This window comes from Lactuca serriola, chromosome 1 (assembly GCF_051521515.1).
Source record: "Lactuca serriola cultivar US96UC23 chromosome 1, Lser_US96UC23_V15, whole genome shotgun sequence".
NCBI lineage: Eukaryota > Viridiplantae > Streptophyta > Magnoliopsida > Asterales > Asteraceae > Lactuca > Lactuca serriola.
Genome location: NC_136408.1, coordinates 53,238,496 through 53,255,997, shown reverse-complemented (window position 1 = coordinate 53,255,997; position 17,502 = coordinate 53,238,496). Strand labels below are relative to the sequence as shown.

The window sequence follows — 17,502 nt, the reverse complement described above, 5'->3', positions numbered from 1 at the left end:
CGGTGATCGAGGTGTAGCAGCTGGCATGAGAGTTTTAGGATCTCCGTCAGACCACTGAGACATTAACCAAGATCACTGCTATGTTCAGGAAAATGGCCCTTCTGGTTTCGTAGTATGTAACGGACGAGGAGATGAAGAAGGCCTGGTACCACGAGATGTTGAGGAGCGATGTCCGACAGTTTGTGAGCCGATCCAGCTGCAAGACTCTGAAAGACATGAGAGCAAGGGCAAAAGAGGGGGAGATTGACTTAGAGATGGTGAGAAAGAGGAAGTCAGATTCTGCTATGAGTGTTGAGGGTTCGGGCAAGCGGCCCAAGGTATCTGATTCCAGGACGAAAGGCCAACAGAATCGTAGCTGCTGTGGTAGGTGCGGCAAGGTGCACGAGGGAATGTGCAGAGCGGATGGTTCTGGCTGCTTCAAGTGTGGTCGGACGGGTTATATCAGCAGAGATTGTACTGCTACCACCCCGTCACTCCAGTATCTGATCGGATTTGCTTTCAGTGCAATCAGAGGGGCCACAAGAAGGCCCATTGTCTGAATTTGGCTGCGGAAGGACCGATGTCAGTACTCGCTCCTGCGACATTGAGGATTACTAACGGCCATCAAGGCCAGGCAGATGCACTAGCGGCTAAGAGCAGGGCATTCCAGCTATCGGCAGAGGAGACGTGTGCAGCTCCCGGCGTTGTGACGGATATGTATCTTCTCATAATGTCTTTTTTTATATTGAATTATTGTTTATGTTTATGTGTTTTATTTTATGATCGTTCCTCGTGAACGGTATCTCTGCCTTGGTATTATTATTCGATTTGAGGGCTACCCAATCTTTTATATCTCTTGTGCTTAGCAAGAGATTTACTGGAGCTCCAGGGAAGCTGGATCGTACTCTAGATGTGGAGATTGTTGCTGATAGGTCAGGGTCGTGAGGGTTCATTGGGATTGTACTCTTCAGTTGTTCAACGAACAGTATCCACTAGATTTGGTTCCCATTCCTTTGCATGGGAACAATGTTATCGTGGGCATGAATTGGTTGAGCCCTAATGGGGCAATGATCGAGTGTGAGCAGCAGTTGGTTCGGGTTAGGACCCTAAGTGGAGAAGAGTTGGTGATTCAGGGTGACAGACCGTAGTGTGGGTTGGTCATGTGTTCTGCAGCGAGGGTCAGACGCTACCTTCATCAGGGTTGTGTAGGTTTTGTCTCCTATGTTATGGATGCCCGAGATAAGAGTAAAGCGACCGTGGACGATGTCCCGATTGTGCGAGAGTATCTAGATGTGTTCCTGGAGGATTATCTTGGGGTACCTCTAAGAGGTAGGTGGAGTTCAGGATCGATTTGATTCCAGGTGCGGCTCCGATAGCCAAAACACCGTATCGATTGGCTCTTCCCGAGATACAAGAGTTTTCTACACAAGTGCAGGAGCTGTTAGACAAGGGATTCATTAGACTGGGCAGTTCGACTTGGGGAGCCCCGATTTTGTTTGTGAGGAAAAAGGATGGATCTCATCGGATGTATATTGACTATCGGGAGTTGAATAAGATAACAGTGAAGAACCGTTACCCAATCCCGAGGATCGATGATTTCTTCGACCAGCGTCAGGGTGCATCTTGGTTTTCCTAGATTGATTTGCGATCGGGATATCATCAGATGAGGGTTAGGGACGACAATGTGCAGAAGACAACTTTCCGGACTCGTTATGGCCATTATGAGTTTATGGTGATGCCATTTGGGCTCACCGATGCTCCTGCCGCGTTCATAGATCTCATGAACCGCGTATGCAGACTGATGCTTGATCGGTCTGTGATAGTCTTAATTGATAATATCTTGGTTTATTTCAAGACACAGGAGCAGCATGAGGAGCACTTGAGGGAAGTGCTGGAGACTTTGAGGAGAGGGAGAGTTTGATGAGGGAGACTTTTTGCAAAGTTCTCCAAGTACGAGTTCTGGTTGCGTGAGGTGCAGTTCTTGGGGCACCTTGTCAATCAGAAGGGTATTCTAGTCGATCCGGCCAAGGACGAAACCGTGATGCAGTGGGAAGTTCTGAGGTCTCCATCTCAGAGTTATCTTGGTTTTGCGGGTTATTATTGGAGATTTATCTAGGATTTCTCCAAGATTGTTGTTCTATTAACACGACTGACCAAGAAGTCGGTTACATTTTATTAGGGGCCTAAGCAGCAAGCAACTTTTGAGACTCTTAGACAGCGATTGTGTGAGGCGCCGATTCCTTATTTTATTGGGGCAGTGTGCACCAAGTTCTGATGGAGGAGGCTCACAAGTCGAGATTCTCCATTCATCACGGGGCAAAGAAGATGTACCGGGATCTTCGCCATGATTAATGGTGGCCCTGCGTGAAGCGGGATATAGCATGGTTTGTGGAGCGGTGCTTGACTTGTAGGAAAGTCAAGGCCGAGCATCATTGACCTCACGACAAGATGCAGCCGTTGGAGATTCCCGTATGGAAATTGGAAGACATCACGAAGCTTCCCAGGACAGCGCGCGGAGTGGATTCTATTTGGATCATCGTAGATCAATTGACCAAGAACGCACATTTTATTCCGATCCAGGAGAGCATTTCTGCAGAGAAGCTAGCCGAGATTTATATTCGGGAGGTGGTGGCACGTCTCCATTTTTGTACAACTTTTCATCAGCAAACCAATGGGCAGAGTGAGCGGACGATTCAGACTATTGAGGATATGTTTCATGCGTGCGTATTAGATTTTGGTCGGATTTAGAATACGTATCTTCCGTTAGCAGCATTTTCGTATAACAACTATCACGCTAGCATTGAACAACCTTCGTTTGAGATGCTCTATGGGAGGAAATGTAGGACCCCAATTTGTTGGGGTGAGGTCGGTCAGCGAGTCATGGGGAGTACCGAGGTGGTGCTCAAGACTACTAAGATGATTCAGCAGGTACAGAGCAAGCTTCAAACAACTCAGATTCGGCATAATAGCTATGCCGGCAAGCGCCGGTCAGATTTGGAGTTCCAGGTAGAAGATATGGTTCTTCTGAAGGTGTCACCTTGGAAAGGTGTCATTAGGTTCTGGAAGCGGGGGAAGCTAGGTCTCAGATATATCGGTCCCTTCAGGGTTTTGGCTCGGGTGGGCGGGGTTACGTATCATTTAGATCTTCCAGCCGAGCTCAGCCAGAATCATAGCACATTCCATGTCGCTCAACTGCGGAAGTATTTGGTGGATGATTCTGCATTTATACCCTTAGAGGATATTCAGGTGGATAATCGTCTAAACTACGTTGAGAGACCAGTGGCGATATTAGATTGGAAGACGAAAACCTTGAGGAACAAGGTTGTGCAATTAGTGAAGGTGTAATGGCTGCACCTCAAGGGTTCAGAATGGACATGAGAGCCAGAGGAAGACATGAGGGAGCATTACCCAGGGTTGTTTGGGACAGCGGACTTCTAGTACGAAGTCTGAGACAAGTGGTGGAGAATTGTAACGCTTGATTTCTGGTATGTATTTTAACCTTCAAATTATTAGAATTTGAAGAAAAACTCGACGAGTTGGATGCCCCAACTCGTCGTGTTGTAATGTAGATTGGCCATGTGATTTGAGTGACCAACTCGGCGAGTTGGGATGCCTCAACTCGACAAGTTGGCGGCAAGGAATGAAAATCTAAATTCGGGGTTTTACACCGTATTTAAACACCTTAACCCCAGGTATTGGCCTAATTTCCAGCCTCCATTGTCCCTCAACCTAATCTCGAAACCCTAGAGCATTTTTGAGTGTTGTGAGCCCATTTTGAGTGCATTTTAGTGTGTTTGAAGCTCTTAGAAGGAAGATGAGCTTGGCGCAAGTTGGTGATTCAAGAGGGAGCTTTCAGATCTCGGTTTCTTGCTCCATTTCCAGCACATTTCTGGCATAAAGTCTTAACCTTGCTTAGTTTATGCTTAGATCTCCTTTTAGGATTATTTTGCATGTTTAGCCGATATTGAGTGTTTGATGCGAGTTAGAAGTCTCATTGAGATAACCCTTTCAGATCTATGGTTCTATGGAGCTCTTGTGGCATAAATGTGCCAACTTTATAGTCTTAAGGGCTCCATACATCCATTAAGCCCTGATTATGGTCTCTTTTATGCTTTTAAGTTTCATCTAGCCTTGCATGTGAGTAAAGTTGGAAACTTTACGTGACCTTTCAGCCTTTAAGGTCCAGATCTGCATCTATGAGCTTTATCTTAATGATTTGGTGATTTTTTATTAATCCCTTAACCTCGTAAGCTTAGGGTTTGAGTTTTAAACCCATTTGGATGATTCTTAAGGGTAAAGTTGAAAACTTTACCCTTCTAGACGTTATTTCAGCTGGGATCTGAATGGTAGAGCTTTTAGTTTGGAGTACAATGACTTAATAGATTAAGTGGCCTTGCTGACTGAAGAACTCAGTGAGTTGGGTTGGGTTTTCCCGATCCTGCTGACAAAAGGGGAAACTCGACGAGTTAAAGGACAACTCGGCGAGTTAGATCAACATTTTTCAATTCTGTTGTCTGATGGAATTCAACGAGTTTAAGGAAAACTCGGTGAGTTGAGTCGACTCGGAGTGTTGACTTTGACTGACTTTGACCAAGTTTGACCTTTAAGGGGTTTTGAAATATTGATCGGTATCTATGGAATTGTTTCGACTTAGGGGTTGTGTAGAGCTGATTTCCGGGGCATGAATTTATCCATTTATCATTACATTCAAGGTGTGTTTCCTTACCAGTTTTAGCGGATCGAAGGCACCAATGTCGGCCCATGTTTATGTTATATTGATAGAATGCTAGTTGTCTTTGTGACTCTTGCATGTACCTATGTTTTATGCTATTGGACTAAGGTCCGATGTCGGGCGGTGCCCGATGACTATCTCTATGCTATGTATATTACATGTGTATGCGTTTATTTGCTTTCTGAACTTAGCTCGATGACCAGGCGGGGCCCACTGTTTGTTTGGTATGTGGTATTTTAGGGAACTCACTAAGCTTTGTGATTATAGTTTTCAGTTTATGTTTCTGGTTCTTCTGGTTCCAAGGGGAAGAGCTCGGGGTGACTGCATCACACTGTAACGTCCGCAAATTCGGGCTAGTCAACTTAGAGACAATGAGCGTCAAAAATGACTTTTTTATAGAAGATTATTTGGAATAAATAATCTTAACCAAGTTATAATATATGTCACAATGGTTCCGTACATATAAAGAACGCCGAAATCCGAGTTATAACGAACAAGTTATGATTTGTTGAAGTTTTACTACAAAACCTGCACGGCACCGGGAATCGTAAAAAGTGAGTTTTTGATAAACTACTTTTTAGCCTTAGAGATCTAAATGAAAGTTGTAGTATACATTAAACTGAAAACATACATAAAAAGAACGCCCAAATCTGACTTCGTATGAGGAAGTTATGATTTTTCTAACATTTGGCATAGTAGTGCACAACATGAAATTCGAATTTTAGATCGATCAATTTTTGGTCAATGCAACCTAAATGAGAATTGAAGAGTTCAACGATAAAAAGACGGACAAAAACGCAATCCGTATGTAGAAGTTATGAATTCTACATGGTCATTTAATAGTGTAATCTTCTAATACTGTTAAATTTGAAATCGACCGAGAATTAACCGGCGAAGTCAAAAGGATAGTTGTAGATCTTGTCAATACCTACTCGTGGATATAAATAACGTCAAAAACGAAGCTCATATGCAAAAATTACAGATTTTAGAAGATAGTTAGTTTCTAGAGTAAGCAGCGAGTGACACATGGCGCAATCTGAGCTGCACCTTCTTCCCCACGGTTTTGCATGAGATCGCGGCACGTGGCACATTATGCCCAACATAATTTTGAGTACACTTAGCATAACCCATAACAACCCATTACGCTTAGCATAATTCTTGAGTACGCTCAGCGTACTCGGCGCTTACAGCCTATAAATAGAGGCGTTTTCCTCATTTCTCTTCACACATTTTCTCAACTTCTCCCCCAAATATGCCAAAAGCCTCAAGGCTTTTCTCTAGCCATTCTTAGGAGTTAGTGGTGAGTCCTGAAGCGTTAGAAGACCCCGAGAAAAAGAGCTTTCAGCTCAGGAGTTCTGCCCGCACAGAGTCTGGTTCTTCGCTAAACTCCAATATAAGTGAGTTATGCCTACCCTACTTTCAATATAGCTTATGTTTAAATAAAATATCATTATTATGAACCTATAAATAAGATTTATCAATGATTCAAAGTCTTTATGCTAATTGATCTACTTACAGGGATGATGTTTAGGCATAGATTTAGTGAGGTGTTTAAAGTGGGATTTCAAAACAGCATACTTTGTATACCAAACGGACCCTATCTCCGATATGATCCTACCTGGTTGTTCCCTATTTGATAGATCATGAAGTAGACTTTGAGTTAATGATGAATTTATACTAATAATTAGTCACAATAAAGATTAGACTAAAACTTAGTGATAATAATGCTAGGTTTCGTCTAAGGAAAATAGAATCGTTAGAAGTGAAGCGCTGCTCGAGTTTAGAATCATCACTTTGACAAGTAAGTGCATAGTTACTTTCATCTTACACATAGATATGAAGTATTTTATATAATTACGTGCTATGTATGCATATTGTCTGTATACCTACTATCTATGTTGGATGAATGATTTTATACATGTTTTAAATGATTTAAACTGTATATGTATTTTATATCTACAAAATATGTTGGGCAAAGCATGGGTAGATGAATGATGACAGATGAAAGTTGATATAGAGGAACATTGACAGTACGGACATAGTGCCCTATAGGTGAACATTGGCAGCAATGGACCTAGCACCCTATAGATGAGCATTGGTAGCTGCACCACAACATGTAGACGTTTTTGATCTACGATGTACTCTAAACATCCTAGCAGATGCGCTCTAAGGATAGTATCGACAGTTGCGCCTAATAGAGAACATAACCCTGACAACTACGCCTAATAGAGAATATCACAATTCTGGCAGCAGTGCCTAAATGATAATATTAGCAGTTGTGCTTAATAGATAATATTGACAGATGTGTCATTGGCAACGATGGACTTCGTGCCTACTCCTTAGGACTGAATGAGTAGGTGATAATTGATTTTTACGGTAGATCCTTAAGAAATAAAGAAGATAATGGGAATAGGTAATTGGGTTGATTGTTTAATGATTAAACATAATTATATTATTGTGGTTTGAAAACTCTATGTACTCACCAGGTTTTCCAACCTGACCCACTCAAGTTTATTTGTATCACAAGTGTCGATATGAAGCTACTTTACACTGAGAGATTTAAAAGAGATGTAGATCACTAGTGTAAATGAATCTGTTTATGCTTATGTTTCTGTATTGACGATGACATCCCAATATTTTGAAAATGAATAAAAATACATTTCTTCGGAAATACTTTGATAACATATTTATCATGTTTTTCTTAGAACAAATTCCGCAATATTTTTCTTTAAAAAGATTATCTGATTTGAAAATAAACATAAATAAAAAATTTAAAATGACCGTGAATTAAGGGATGTCACACGCACACACCATCGGGATTTTGTTATGATATCTTACTCTGATTTATGACAAATTGATACATTGGTTTATTTCAAATGTTTGGATGATATAGAAAATTACTATTTTATCTATTATTAAATAGAAAATTTTTGGGACTACCATTTTGGATGTTTCAAACTAATAATTTTATTAAAAATGATAGTAAAACATCATTTTGTTGTCTTTTAATTACATTGGGAAAATGACACAAATGTCTTACGATCTTTCTAGGGTTTACTTGTTGAGTCCCTAAAGTTTTTGTTAGGCTCTATGGGTCCCTAAACTAGGATATGACATGCTCTTTTAGTCCCTGACAATCTGTAATAGTCGGTTACTTTTTAGACCAAAAAAACTCACATTGTGCCCCTATAAAGCCAAAAAAGATAAGTTTGGGCATCAATTCATACCGAAAAAACTCCTTTTCTTGTAAAGTCGATTCATACTCAATTCGTACCCTCCTGAACCGATTGCTCATCAACATTTTATTCAGCCATTATAACCACCACAACCCACCTTAATCACCATGGAATCAATATCGCAACAGCCCAATCGAAACACCCTTATTCCTCCCCTTTGTCTCATGAAATAAGCCAACATCGGGGCACCCATAACCCACAAAAACCACTAGTCAGCCACCGTAACCAATCACCTGTAAATCGAAGAAAAAAAGATTAACTCTCATTTTCTCTGTGAACCTCATCAAACCCACGCATCCTTCTCAACCTCGCATCCATCATACCTACAACTCGAATGGAGAAGGAGAGGTAGCTTGTGCGATTTTCAACAGAGAAGAAGGAAGGAGGGGTCAATTCCTTGAAGAGCTGAAATCAAATAAAAGAAAATAGTGGAAGGGGGTTGTGATCAAGAAACGATTAGAAGGGGAAGAGGGTTGTAATCTTCGGTGAGTGTGTGTGTGTGTGTGTGTGACGGTCGAGGGTGAAGACGGAAAGAAGAGTAGGGATCGATTTCTTGGGAACGTACGAATTAAGTGTGAATTGACTTTAGAATAAAAGGAGAATTTTTTGGTACGAATTGATCCCCAAACTTATTTTTTTGATTTTATAGGGGCATAATGTGAGTTTTTTTTTGTCTAAAATGCCACTGAACCGGCTATTACAGGTTGATAGAGACTAAATAACGGGTCGTATCCTAGTTTAAGGACCCATAAAGCCCGACAAAAACTGTAGGGACTCAACGGGTAAACCCTAAAAAGTTCGTAAGGCATTTGTGTCATTTTCCCAATTATGAATTACCAAAAGTGAGTATGATAATCGATTGAGGAAAACAAGGAGTAAAACAAGGTCGCCAAAGAATATTAGACAGTGAGGGGGTTGCCCAAGATGACAAAGGGGGAGGGAGGTCATGAAAGAGGCAAACTGGATGGGTGGATAAGGGTAGGTCTTTTGTTATTTTAATAGTGAATAGATATTAACAAATGTTAAAAAAAATATATAAATTAGATTAAAGAGATATAATAGTCTTTTTAATTTGGAACGAGGACCAATTGCACAACCAAACTAGGCCAAAAGGAACAAACCTACAAGTTTAAAACTTGTTTGACTATATCTAGAGAAAAGAAAAAATTGTAAAAATAGTCCTTATGGTTTCTCATTTTATGTGGCTAAGGTCCAAACGTTCAAAAAAATTATAGAATTGGTCCTGTTCAACATGTTTTGTTGTGGTTTTGGTCCCTCGTCCGTTAACTTTAACAGTTTGGCTGTTAAATTTTTTAAAATGACTATTTTACCCTCGGTGACCATTTCTGCAACCAAACTACAAGGACCATTTCTATATATCTTCTTTTTATTTTTATTAAATTATTATTTATTAATAAATGTTATTTTTAATATATACTATTTATATATTAATAAATATTTTTTTATTAGATTATTAATTTTTCTTAATTATTTTTTTTAATTTCTTTATTATTGGATATTTTAATTGGATTATATATATATATATATATATATATATATATATTCATTTGAGTTAATTTTATTTATTGGAGTAATTATTTTTCATTGGGGTATTATATATTAATAAATATTATTTTTAATTTATATTATTTATATCCTAATAATAATACATTATCATATCATTAATTTCTTTTAGTTAAAAATTTTAATTCATTTTTTTGGATTAATTCTTTTTTATTGTAATATTAATTTTAATTTATTATTTTCTTTATATAATAAATATTATTTACTATATTATTAATTTATTTTTATTGTATGATGTGAATTCTTTTTAATTTTATTAGTTTCACCACAAAGTCGCATGAATACACAAAAACACCTACTCTCATCAACGAAGATCATCGAGATCACCTCCAAACACCTTCATCGGAGGTTCGACGTAAGCACTATTAAATTTTTCCACCCAACACCACCCAACATCATCAGTAGCCACCTTCAACAACCTCTTCAAAAACCCATTTGAATCCTCCATATCCCAGACAATGTGCAACAAACTCTTATAAACATTAAAAGTGGTGGTAGAGGTGATCAGGTGATGGTAATGGTGTTATCGCATGTGACTACTATCATCTTTGGTAGAAAAATGTTGGTGGGTTTCTGTCCGACCTCCGATGAAGATGTTTTGTGGTGATCCCGACAATTTCGATGATGAGAGGCAACGCTTTTGCGTATTCTGACGATTTTGTGGTGGAATTAATTAAATTAAAAAGAATTAATAACATATATTAAACTAAAAATAAACTAATAATCTAATAATCCAACAAAATATTATTTATTATATAAAGAAAATAATAAATTAAAAGTAATAATCAAATAAAAAAAAATTATACCAAAAAAGAAATTAATAATCCAAAAATGCAATATTTATTAGAGTAAGTTACACGAATGGTCCCTATGGTTTGGGGTAATTTACACGTTTGGTCCCTAACTTATTTTCTAAACTCGGAAGGTCCCTACTGTTTGTTATTGCTACACGCTTGGTCCCTATTGTTTGTCTTTGTTATGCGTTTGGTCTCTATCTTACGTAAAAAGACAATTATTTAAATAGGGAAAAAATGTAGGGTAGGAAAGGTAATGTGATGGGTGGGGTTGAGGGTGTGTTTATTTAAATAAATTAAAAAATCAAGGGGAAAATAATTTTTTTATGTAAGACAGGGACCAAGCATGTAACAAAAACAAACAGTAGGGACCTTCCGATGTAAAAAAATAAGTTAGGGATCAAACACACAAGTTACCCTAAACCATGGGGACCATTCATATAATTTACCCTATTTATTAGGATATAAATATTATATATTAAAAATAATATTTTTTTAATATATAATAATCAGATAAAAAAGAATTACTCCAATAAAAAAATTATCTAAACTATGTTAATAATCCAAAAACAATATATATATTTATTAATATAAAATTATTATGGATTAAAAATAATATTTATTCATATATAATAATCTAATTAAAAATCCAATAACAAAGAAATTAAAAAAGTTTAATTAAAATAAATTAATAATCTTATCAAATAATACTTATTAATATATAAATAGTATGTATGAAAAAAAAACCTTTTTTAATATATAATAATTCAAGAAAACTAAAAAGAAAATATGTGTAAATGGTCATTGTAGTTTCATTGTAGATATGGTCCCTGTGAATAAAACAACCATTTTAAAAAGTTAACAATCAAGTTGTTAAAGTTAACTGAAGAGGGACCAAAACCACAACAAAACTTGTTGAAAATGACAAAATCTGCAACTTTTCAAAGGTTTGGACTTTAGCCACATAAAATAAAAAATCATATGGATTATTTTTGCAATTTTGTCTAGAGAAAATAACAAGCCACGGGGACTATTTTTACAATTTTAAATGTAAGAGCCTCTGTGTTTGAGTAACAAAATACATAATATTTTCAATTTCCATTTTTGCCATTTTCTATATCATTTTAAAATTAGTCTAGGGTAACACATAGTTGTCGACTCGTGACTCAACTTGTGATTGGACTCAACTCGTGACTCGAAAATGTAATTTCCATTTTTGCAGCCCATCACTTTACTTTCACTTGTTCACTTCCTTTTATTATTGTTCAGGTCTCTCTCTCTCTCTCTCTCTCTCTCTAACCAGTTTACCCAAAGGAAGATGTCTGGTTTGAATCACAAGTCGACACAATTCGATATGAATCGGGCATTGTCTCACTATTTTTGCACCCAGTCACGCAAATTTCGAGTCATACTAGCGAGTCAAGTCATGACTAGTACGATTCAAATGAGTCTAACAACTATGAATACATGACCAAAATATCGTATACGACAAAAATAACATAAAATATAATAATTAATTACCTTCAAGCGATCAGTTGATGTCCCTTCAACTTCAGCAGCATCTTGAGAGTGTTCATTTAATATAACCTGCAACCGATTCAATTGAAATTGTAAACAACAATATATATATATATATATATATATATATATATATATATATATATATATATATAGGTTTAGGTTCTATAGAAAATAAAAAACCCTAAAATAAATCCTAAAAATCATAAAAATGCATAAAAAAATAATTAAAGCTCACAAAACATTTTTTTTTGAACTAAGTATTGTGTTATCGTATGCATAAATGTGGGCCAAACAAAATTAAATAATTAAATAAATAAATAAATAAGGGTAATTTAGTAATTTGTTTAATAACTTCCAAAATTAATCTCTATAATCATGGTATTAACCTAATCTTTCCAATTTAAATCATGGACTACAAAACCGACAATCACCGGCGTTTTCTTTCTTTTCTTTCTGGCCCGATCAGCAGCCACACGAATAGCAGCCACACGAATGGGGAAGGCAAAGAAGATCGTTGGCTTCAGTGGCATTGACTCGACACCAGTGACACCAGCAACCCTTTCTCCTTCATAGAGCTCGATCCATAGGTTGTGGATGTTCTTGGTGCCGGGTCTGGTGCCCCAAGCGGCGAATGAATCGGAGGGGAGACAGGGGCGGAGCCAATCGAAGAGGCAAAGGAAGCAGGTTCGTGTCAAGAGCGACGAGGGAAATGAACTGAAGCAAATTCGTATCAACGACTAGAGACCTTCGCACCCCACAACTATAGGTTCCATTTTTCTTCAACTTTTTCGACTTTCGTTTTTTTCCTGGTTTCTTTTTTTTCCTACTTTCTGTTGAAACCGAAATATTGATTTCAAGGTTACCGATATTTTTAGTGATGATGACTTTTGCTTATATTGGTTATTGGTTTACAGAACTCTTGTTTCTTGTTCATGTTTCTGATTGTTTGTTGTTTGGGTTCATTGATTGATGTTAATAACCATGTTCATCTAGGTTTGCTGGTTTTGAAGTGTCTTGATTTGTTTAGTCTTATAACTTAGATTTCTGAGGATCCAAAGTTTAGATGATTAAAAAACCGCTCAAAATTAATAGAAAGGTTTGAAATCAGATTGCTTAAAATGACCAAAAGATTAGAAATCAGATTGCATGCAAGCTGTTTGATCAAATGCCTGAGACAGATTACCTTCTTTACATGTTATTACATTTCCCATTTTCTTAAAAATTTAGCAAGTGAAGTTTCAATTTTACAATTAAGCAATCGAAGTCAATTGCCTTCAAAGTTGAGTCAATGCTTTTTGAATTCATTATCAATAAGAAAGCTGACATGGACTGTTAACATTACAGAAATGCTGATGTGGATACATTAATCATGCAATTGATCACAAGTTTTACTTCTTGCTTTGCATAATACTCCTACAAACTGTATACGGGTACTTTCTTTTCTACATTCTACAAACTATCTTCGTGGACGACTGGACTGGACGGTGTTGAAAGAGAGAAGGTTGAAATCTGGTTTTGGTAAAAGATTTGAGGGTTTGTTTGTGAACAAACAAGGAGGTGTGATATCCTCTTCCTTCTTCTTCTTCTTCATTACATTAGGATTTTTAAATCCCTAATTTTGTATATATATTTTATAAGTTGGTGATCTATTTTGTCCTGATAATTTCTTTGTTTCCTCTGTATGTGGTTATAACAAAATAATGATTTCATTCTAAAACAGTAGGATGATCATACAATCTTTTGTTGGATGATTCAAAAATACAGTATTGAATGATAACATTGAACGAAACCTGTGCAAAATTGCTTACATTTACAAGCTCCGAGGCATAGATTAACGATAATCTGATAGAAATGAATGTAAGGTACATTGGTTTTCTGTTGGAATGGAATCACGAATCCTTTTCTCTTTAATGGGTTTTGCGTGACTTTATTTTGGTTTGCTTCTTTATGCTTGAATTTTATCTTATAGTGTTGGTTTATAATAATCAAGTGTTGAATACCATTATTTTTGTAGGTACGAAACGAGAGATATCAAAACAAAACATGGTACATATGAAACTTACAACATTCTAGTGGAATGGAATCTTGAATTCTGATTCTGTGAGAATTGAATCTTATAGATAAACATTGTATGAGATGAAGATGAAGAATGACCACTAATCTTCCAAAAAGAATGGATTATTCTACCAGAATAATATACAATATAATGAAAAAAAATATATGTAATTGTATATTCTGGTAGAATGATTCATATATTGTGTTTTTTGTGTTATTAATCAATACAACATTCGCATAGAATAGTATGTATTTTTTTTTTCTTTTCTAAGAATGTAATGAAATTTTTTTTAACTTGTATCCAAAATTTTGTTATTCTTCAAGAAGTTCATTAAATCAAAATGTATATTATATCAGAATGTGTAATTCTTGTATGGTTTAATCATATTTGTTTTTTTTTCAATATATTCATAAACATATTCCGTCAGAATTTTCGAATTAGGAGAATTATCATCCATACAATCAGATTTTTAAAATTAATAGAATCTATTTTCCTTAAAATATGTAATTTTCCTTTTTTAAATTTATGTTAATTGACTTAAATACCCTTAGAATGAAATTAGTTGGTATTTTTTATTTATATTTAATTTAATAATATGTATTATTCATTTTACAAAATTAAGTAAAATGATTGGTCTACAATTATGTATATAATAACACATTACTTAGTTTGAATAGAATAACCTAAGCCTATATATATATATATATATATATATATATATATATATATATATATATATATATATATATATATATATATATATAAGTTATTGTGATATAGACAGATAAAAGAAAATAAAGCAAAAAGAGGGAAAGGAAAAGAAGAAAATGGCCTTACAGGATTTTCATGTTTCCACTGAAGATCCAACGCTTCTCGAAGTCTAATGACAATTTGATCTATATCAGGGCGGTCTGACCATTGATCCTTCACGCAATCAAATGCTGTTTTTGAAAAGACATCGAGTGATTGTGGGTTCATATTTTTCCGTAGATCAGGATCGATCAGATCATATAGTTTTTTCTGTTTATAAAGAGATATGGCCAATGGAGCTAATAACTGTTCTTCTGGAATACACAGATGCCCAAATCTCTCTTCATAATGGAATCTAGCTGAGGGAGCTAAGGTGAACATGCACATGTCTTGGGGATTTAGTGCAGGACGTTGTTGTGTATTGATGTTAGATTCATCTTCTTCTCGACCTACCAGACTCTTCCCTACAGACTCCATTGAGACTAGAGAGTTGTATGACTTGTTGTGTGATGGGTTTTTATCTGTTAAGCGTCCTAATGATGTCGTCCGTGATGGTATTGAAATGTTTCTAGATGATGCCAACGGTATGTCTACAGCTGATAGAGGTCGAATTCGTCTTGATGATTTGTTTGATTGGTTTATACCTGCTAAGCTGCCATAAGATGTTGTGCGTGATGCTACTGAAAAGTTTCCCCTGGATGAATTCGTGAATGATGGACGCCTCATTTCACTTGATGATCGAAGCTGTATTTCACTGATTGATGGAGGCTGTAGTTGCCCCATGCTGGATGATGATAGACCCTTTTGTCTCATGCTGAAAACCATATTTCTAGCAGCTTCCGGTGAGCCCTCTGTGGAACTTTGCTTTGCCAATTTAGGAGAGTGTCCCTCATGATCAACCATCGTATCCTCCGATGCCTCTTTCAGATCTTGTTTTTCCAGTTGAGCTGAAAACCACTCGGGATTATTGAATGCTCTCCTCCCACACAGGACTTCAAATAATACAACCCCAAACGAGTAAACATCCGACTTGTGAGTGAGGCGTCCTGTCTTTTCATATTTTGGGTCTATATACCCTATTGTGCCACTCAAACGATCAAGTAGAAGCCGGTGTCTTCTAGCTGTTGTATTTTTCATGGAAAGTTCAAAACCGGATAACTTGGGTTTCCAGTTGTCATCTAGTAAGATTTTAGAGCTCTTGATATTACGATGTATAACGCTAAAATCGCGTCCCTTATCATAATGAATGTAACTCAATGCACGCGCAACACCGAGACATAACTCTAATCTGCGCATCCATGTGAGGGACGGATCTTTGAGATATTTGTCGAGACTTCCATGGGTCTCATGCTTGTTTATGATGATCTTCTCCCCCTTCTCATCACAATACCCAATGATAGAGACGAGATTGTCATGCTTGAGAACCGAAAGTAGTGTAATCTCCATCAAAAACTCTTTCTTTCCTTGCCTGTACGCAGGATCTAACCTCCGTGCAACAATATCGATGTGTTGACCATCCCGAAGGAGTTGACCTTTGTAAACCTTTCCAAATCCACCACGTCTGATGAGATTTTCATCAGAAAAGCTGTTGGTGGCGGATTGTATCTCTTCAAGCGGAATTTGTAAGTGAATAAACTGATTGTAGGAAGACGAAGACGACATGATGTTTGTGTTTATCAAGTAAAAACCAGACCAAAAACCAAAAATTGTGAAGCGAAGAGGATGTTCAACGTATATAGAAGTCCAGCCTACCTGCTTCTATACTTCCCCAGTTCCCCAATCCCCATGTTACCATCAGTACAGAAACTTTCCATGTAATTAGCCTTTCCTACCTATCATGTTCATTTTTCATAATATAAATCACGATTCCTTACCAAATATCAGAGCCCTAGTCACCATACTGGAACCCAGCCGCCATCGGCGGCGGGAATCTCGTTTTGCGGGAACCCTGGCGGAAATCTAGCTCTGTTCCAGAAAACGCCAACATCTCCACTTGCCTGAATCTCCGCCGAATCCAATGGAAACCAAGATACCGCCGGCACCGAACTCTCCGGAGATCTACGACCATGAACAGTTCTGACCTGTTGATCGCCGCTCAGGCCAGCTCCATCTCAGGCATACCCAAACCCTCCGACCTGTTGTGACTCTTGTTCTCTCCGGCCGCCGCCGTCCAAACTCTCGAATCCTTTACTCAAACCCTCCGAACCTCGAATACTCCACAATCATCGGAACTTTGGAGCTCCGTCTCCTCTCTGATCATCCCAAAGATCCGGTTGAAACTTGCTCGTCTTTACAGTTTTACTAGAAGTCACTAACGCATTATCTGTTAATTATTTTCTATGAATGGTCTATATGTTTTTTTATAACTTGCAGTCATTAAACTAATAAAATAACTATATTTCTTTACCCTTTATAATTTTATTTATCATTTTTTAATATTTCAATTACAAATAAAAAAAAAAATTATATATCACCCCTTATACCACTCCTCTCCCCCACGCGTCTTCTTATGTGATTTTTGAAGCGAAAACGGTTAAAGTTTGCATACCATAACTACAACCCTCTGCAGTATAAGAGGTAGATCAAACGGTTGCAGTATGTAATAAGAAGTTTGTTTGTTTTTTAACATTTGTAGACGTTGTAATAAACTGAAATTAACTATATAATTTTTTAAAATAAATCTAAATAAGAAATTTATTTAGTTTAATTATATGCAAATCAAATATAAAAATCATTGTGATGATATGATTTTTAAAAATGATTATATAAAATAATTAAACATAATATTTGTTAAATAACAATAATAAAATTGTTAATTTAGCTTGACGTTTGCGGACCATAACTGCAACC

General features: G+C 36.8%; 1 protein-coding gene across 2 annotated transcripts in view; it reads right to left on the bottom strand.

The window, feature by feature from the left end:
* Positions 1 to 16,989, bottom strand: part of LOC145088625 (uncharacterized) — a 33,688-nt gene extending 16,699 nt beyond the window's left edge. The window contains exons 1-2 of one of the 2 annotated variants that reach the window (XM_079027009.1): positions 14,740 to 16,989; positions 11,847 to 11,912 (exon numbers count right to left, since the gene is read on the bottom strand). In XM_079027009.1, coding sequence (XP_078883135.1) covers positions 11,847 to 11,912; positions 14,740 to 16,314 — 1,641 coding nt within the window. In that variant the 5' untranslated portion in view covers positions 16,315 to 16,989. The remainder of the gene's footprint in view (positions 1 to 11,846; positions 11,913 to 14,739) is intronic. The other variant, XM_079027001.1, reaches the window with a different exon arrangement.
* Positions 16,990 to 17,502: the final 513 nt, after the last annotated feature.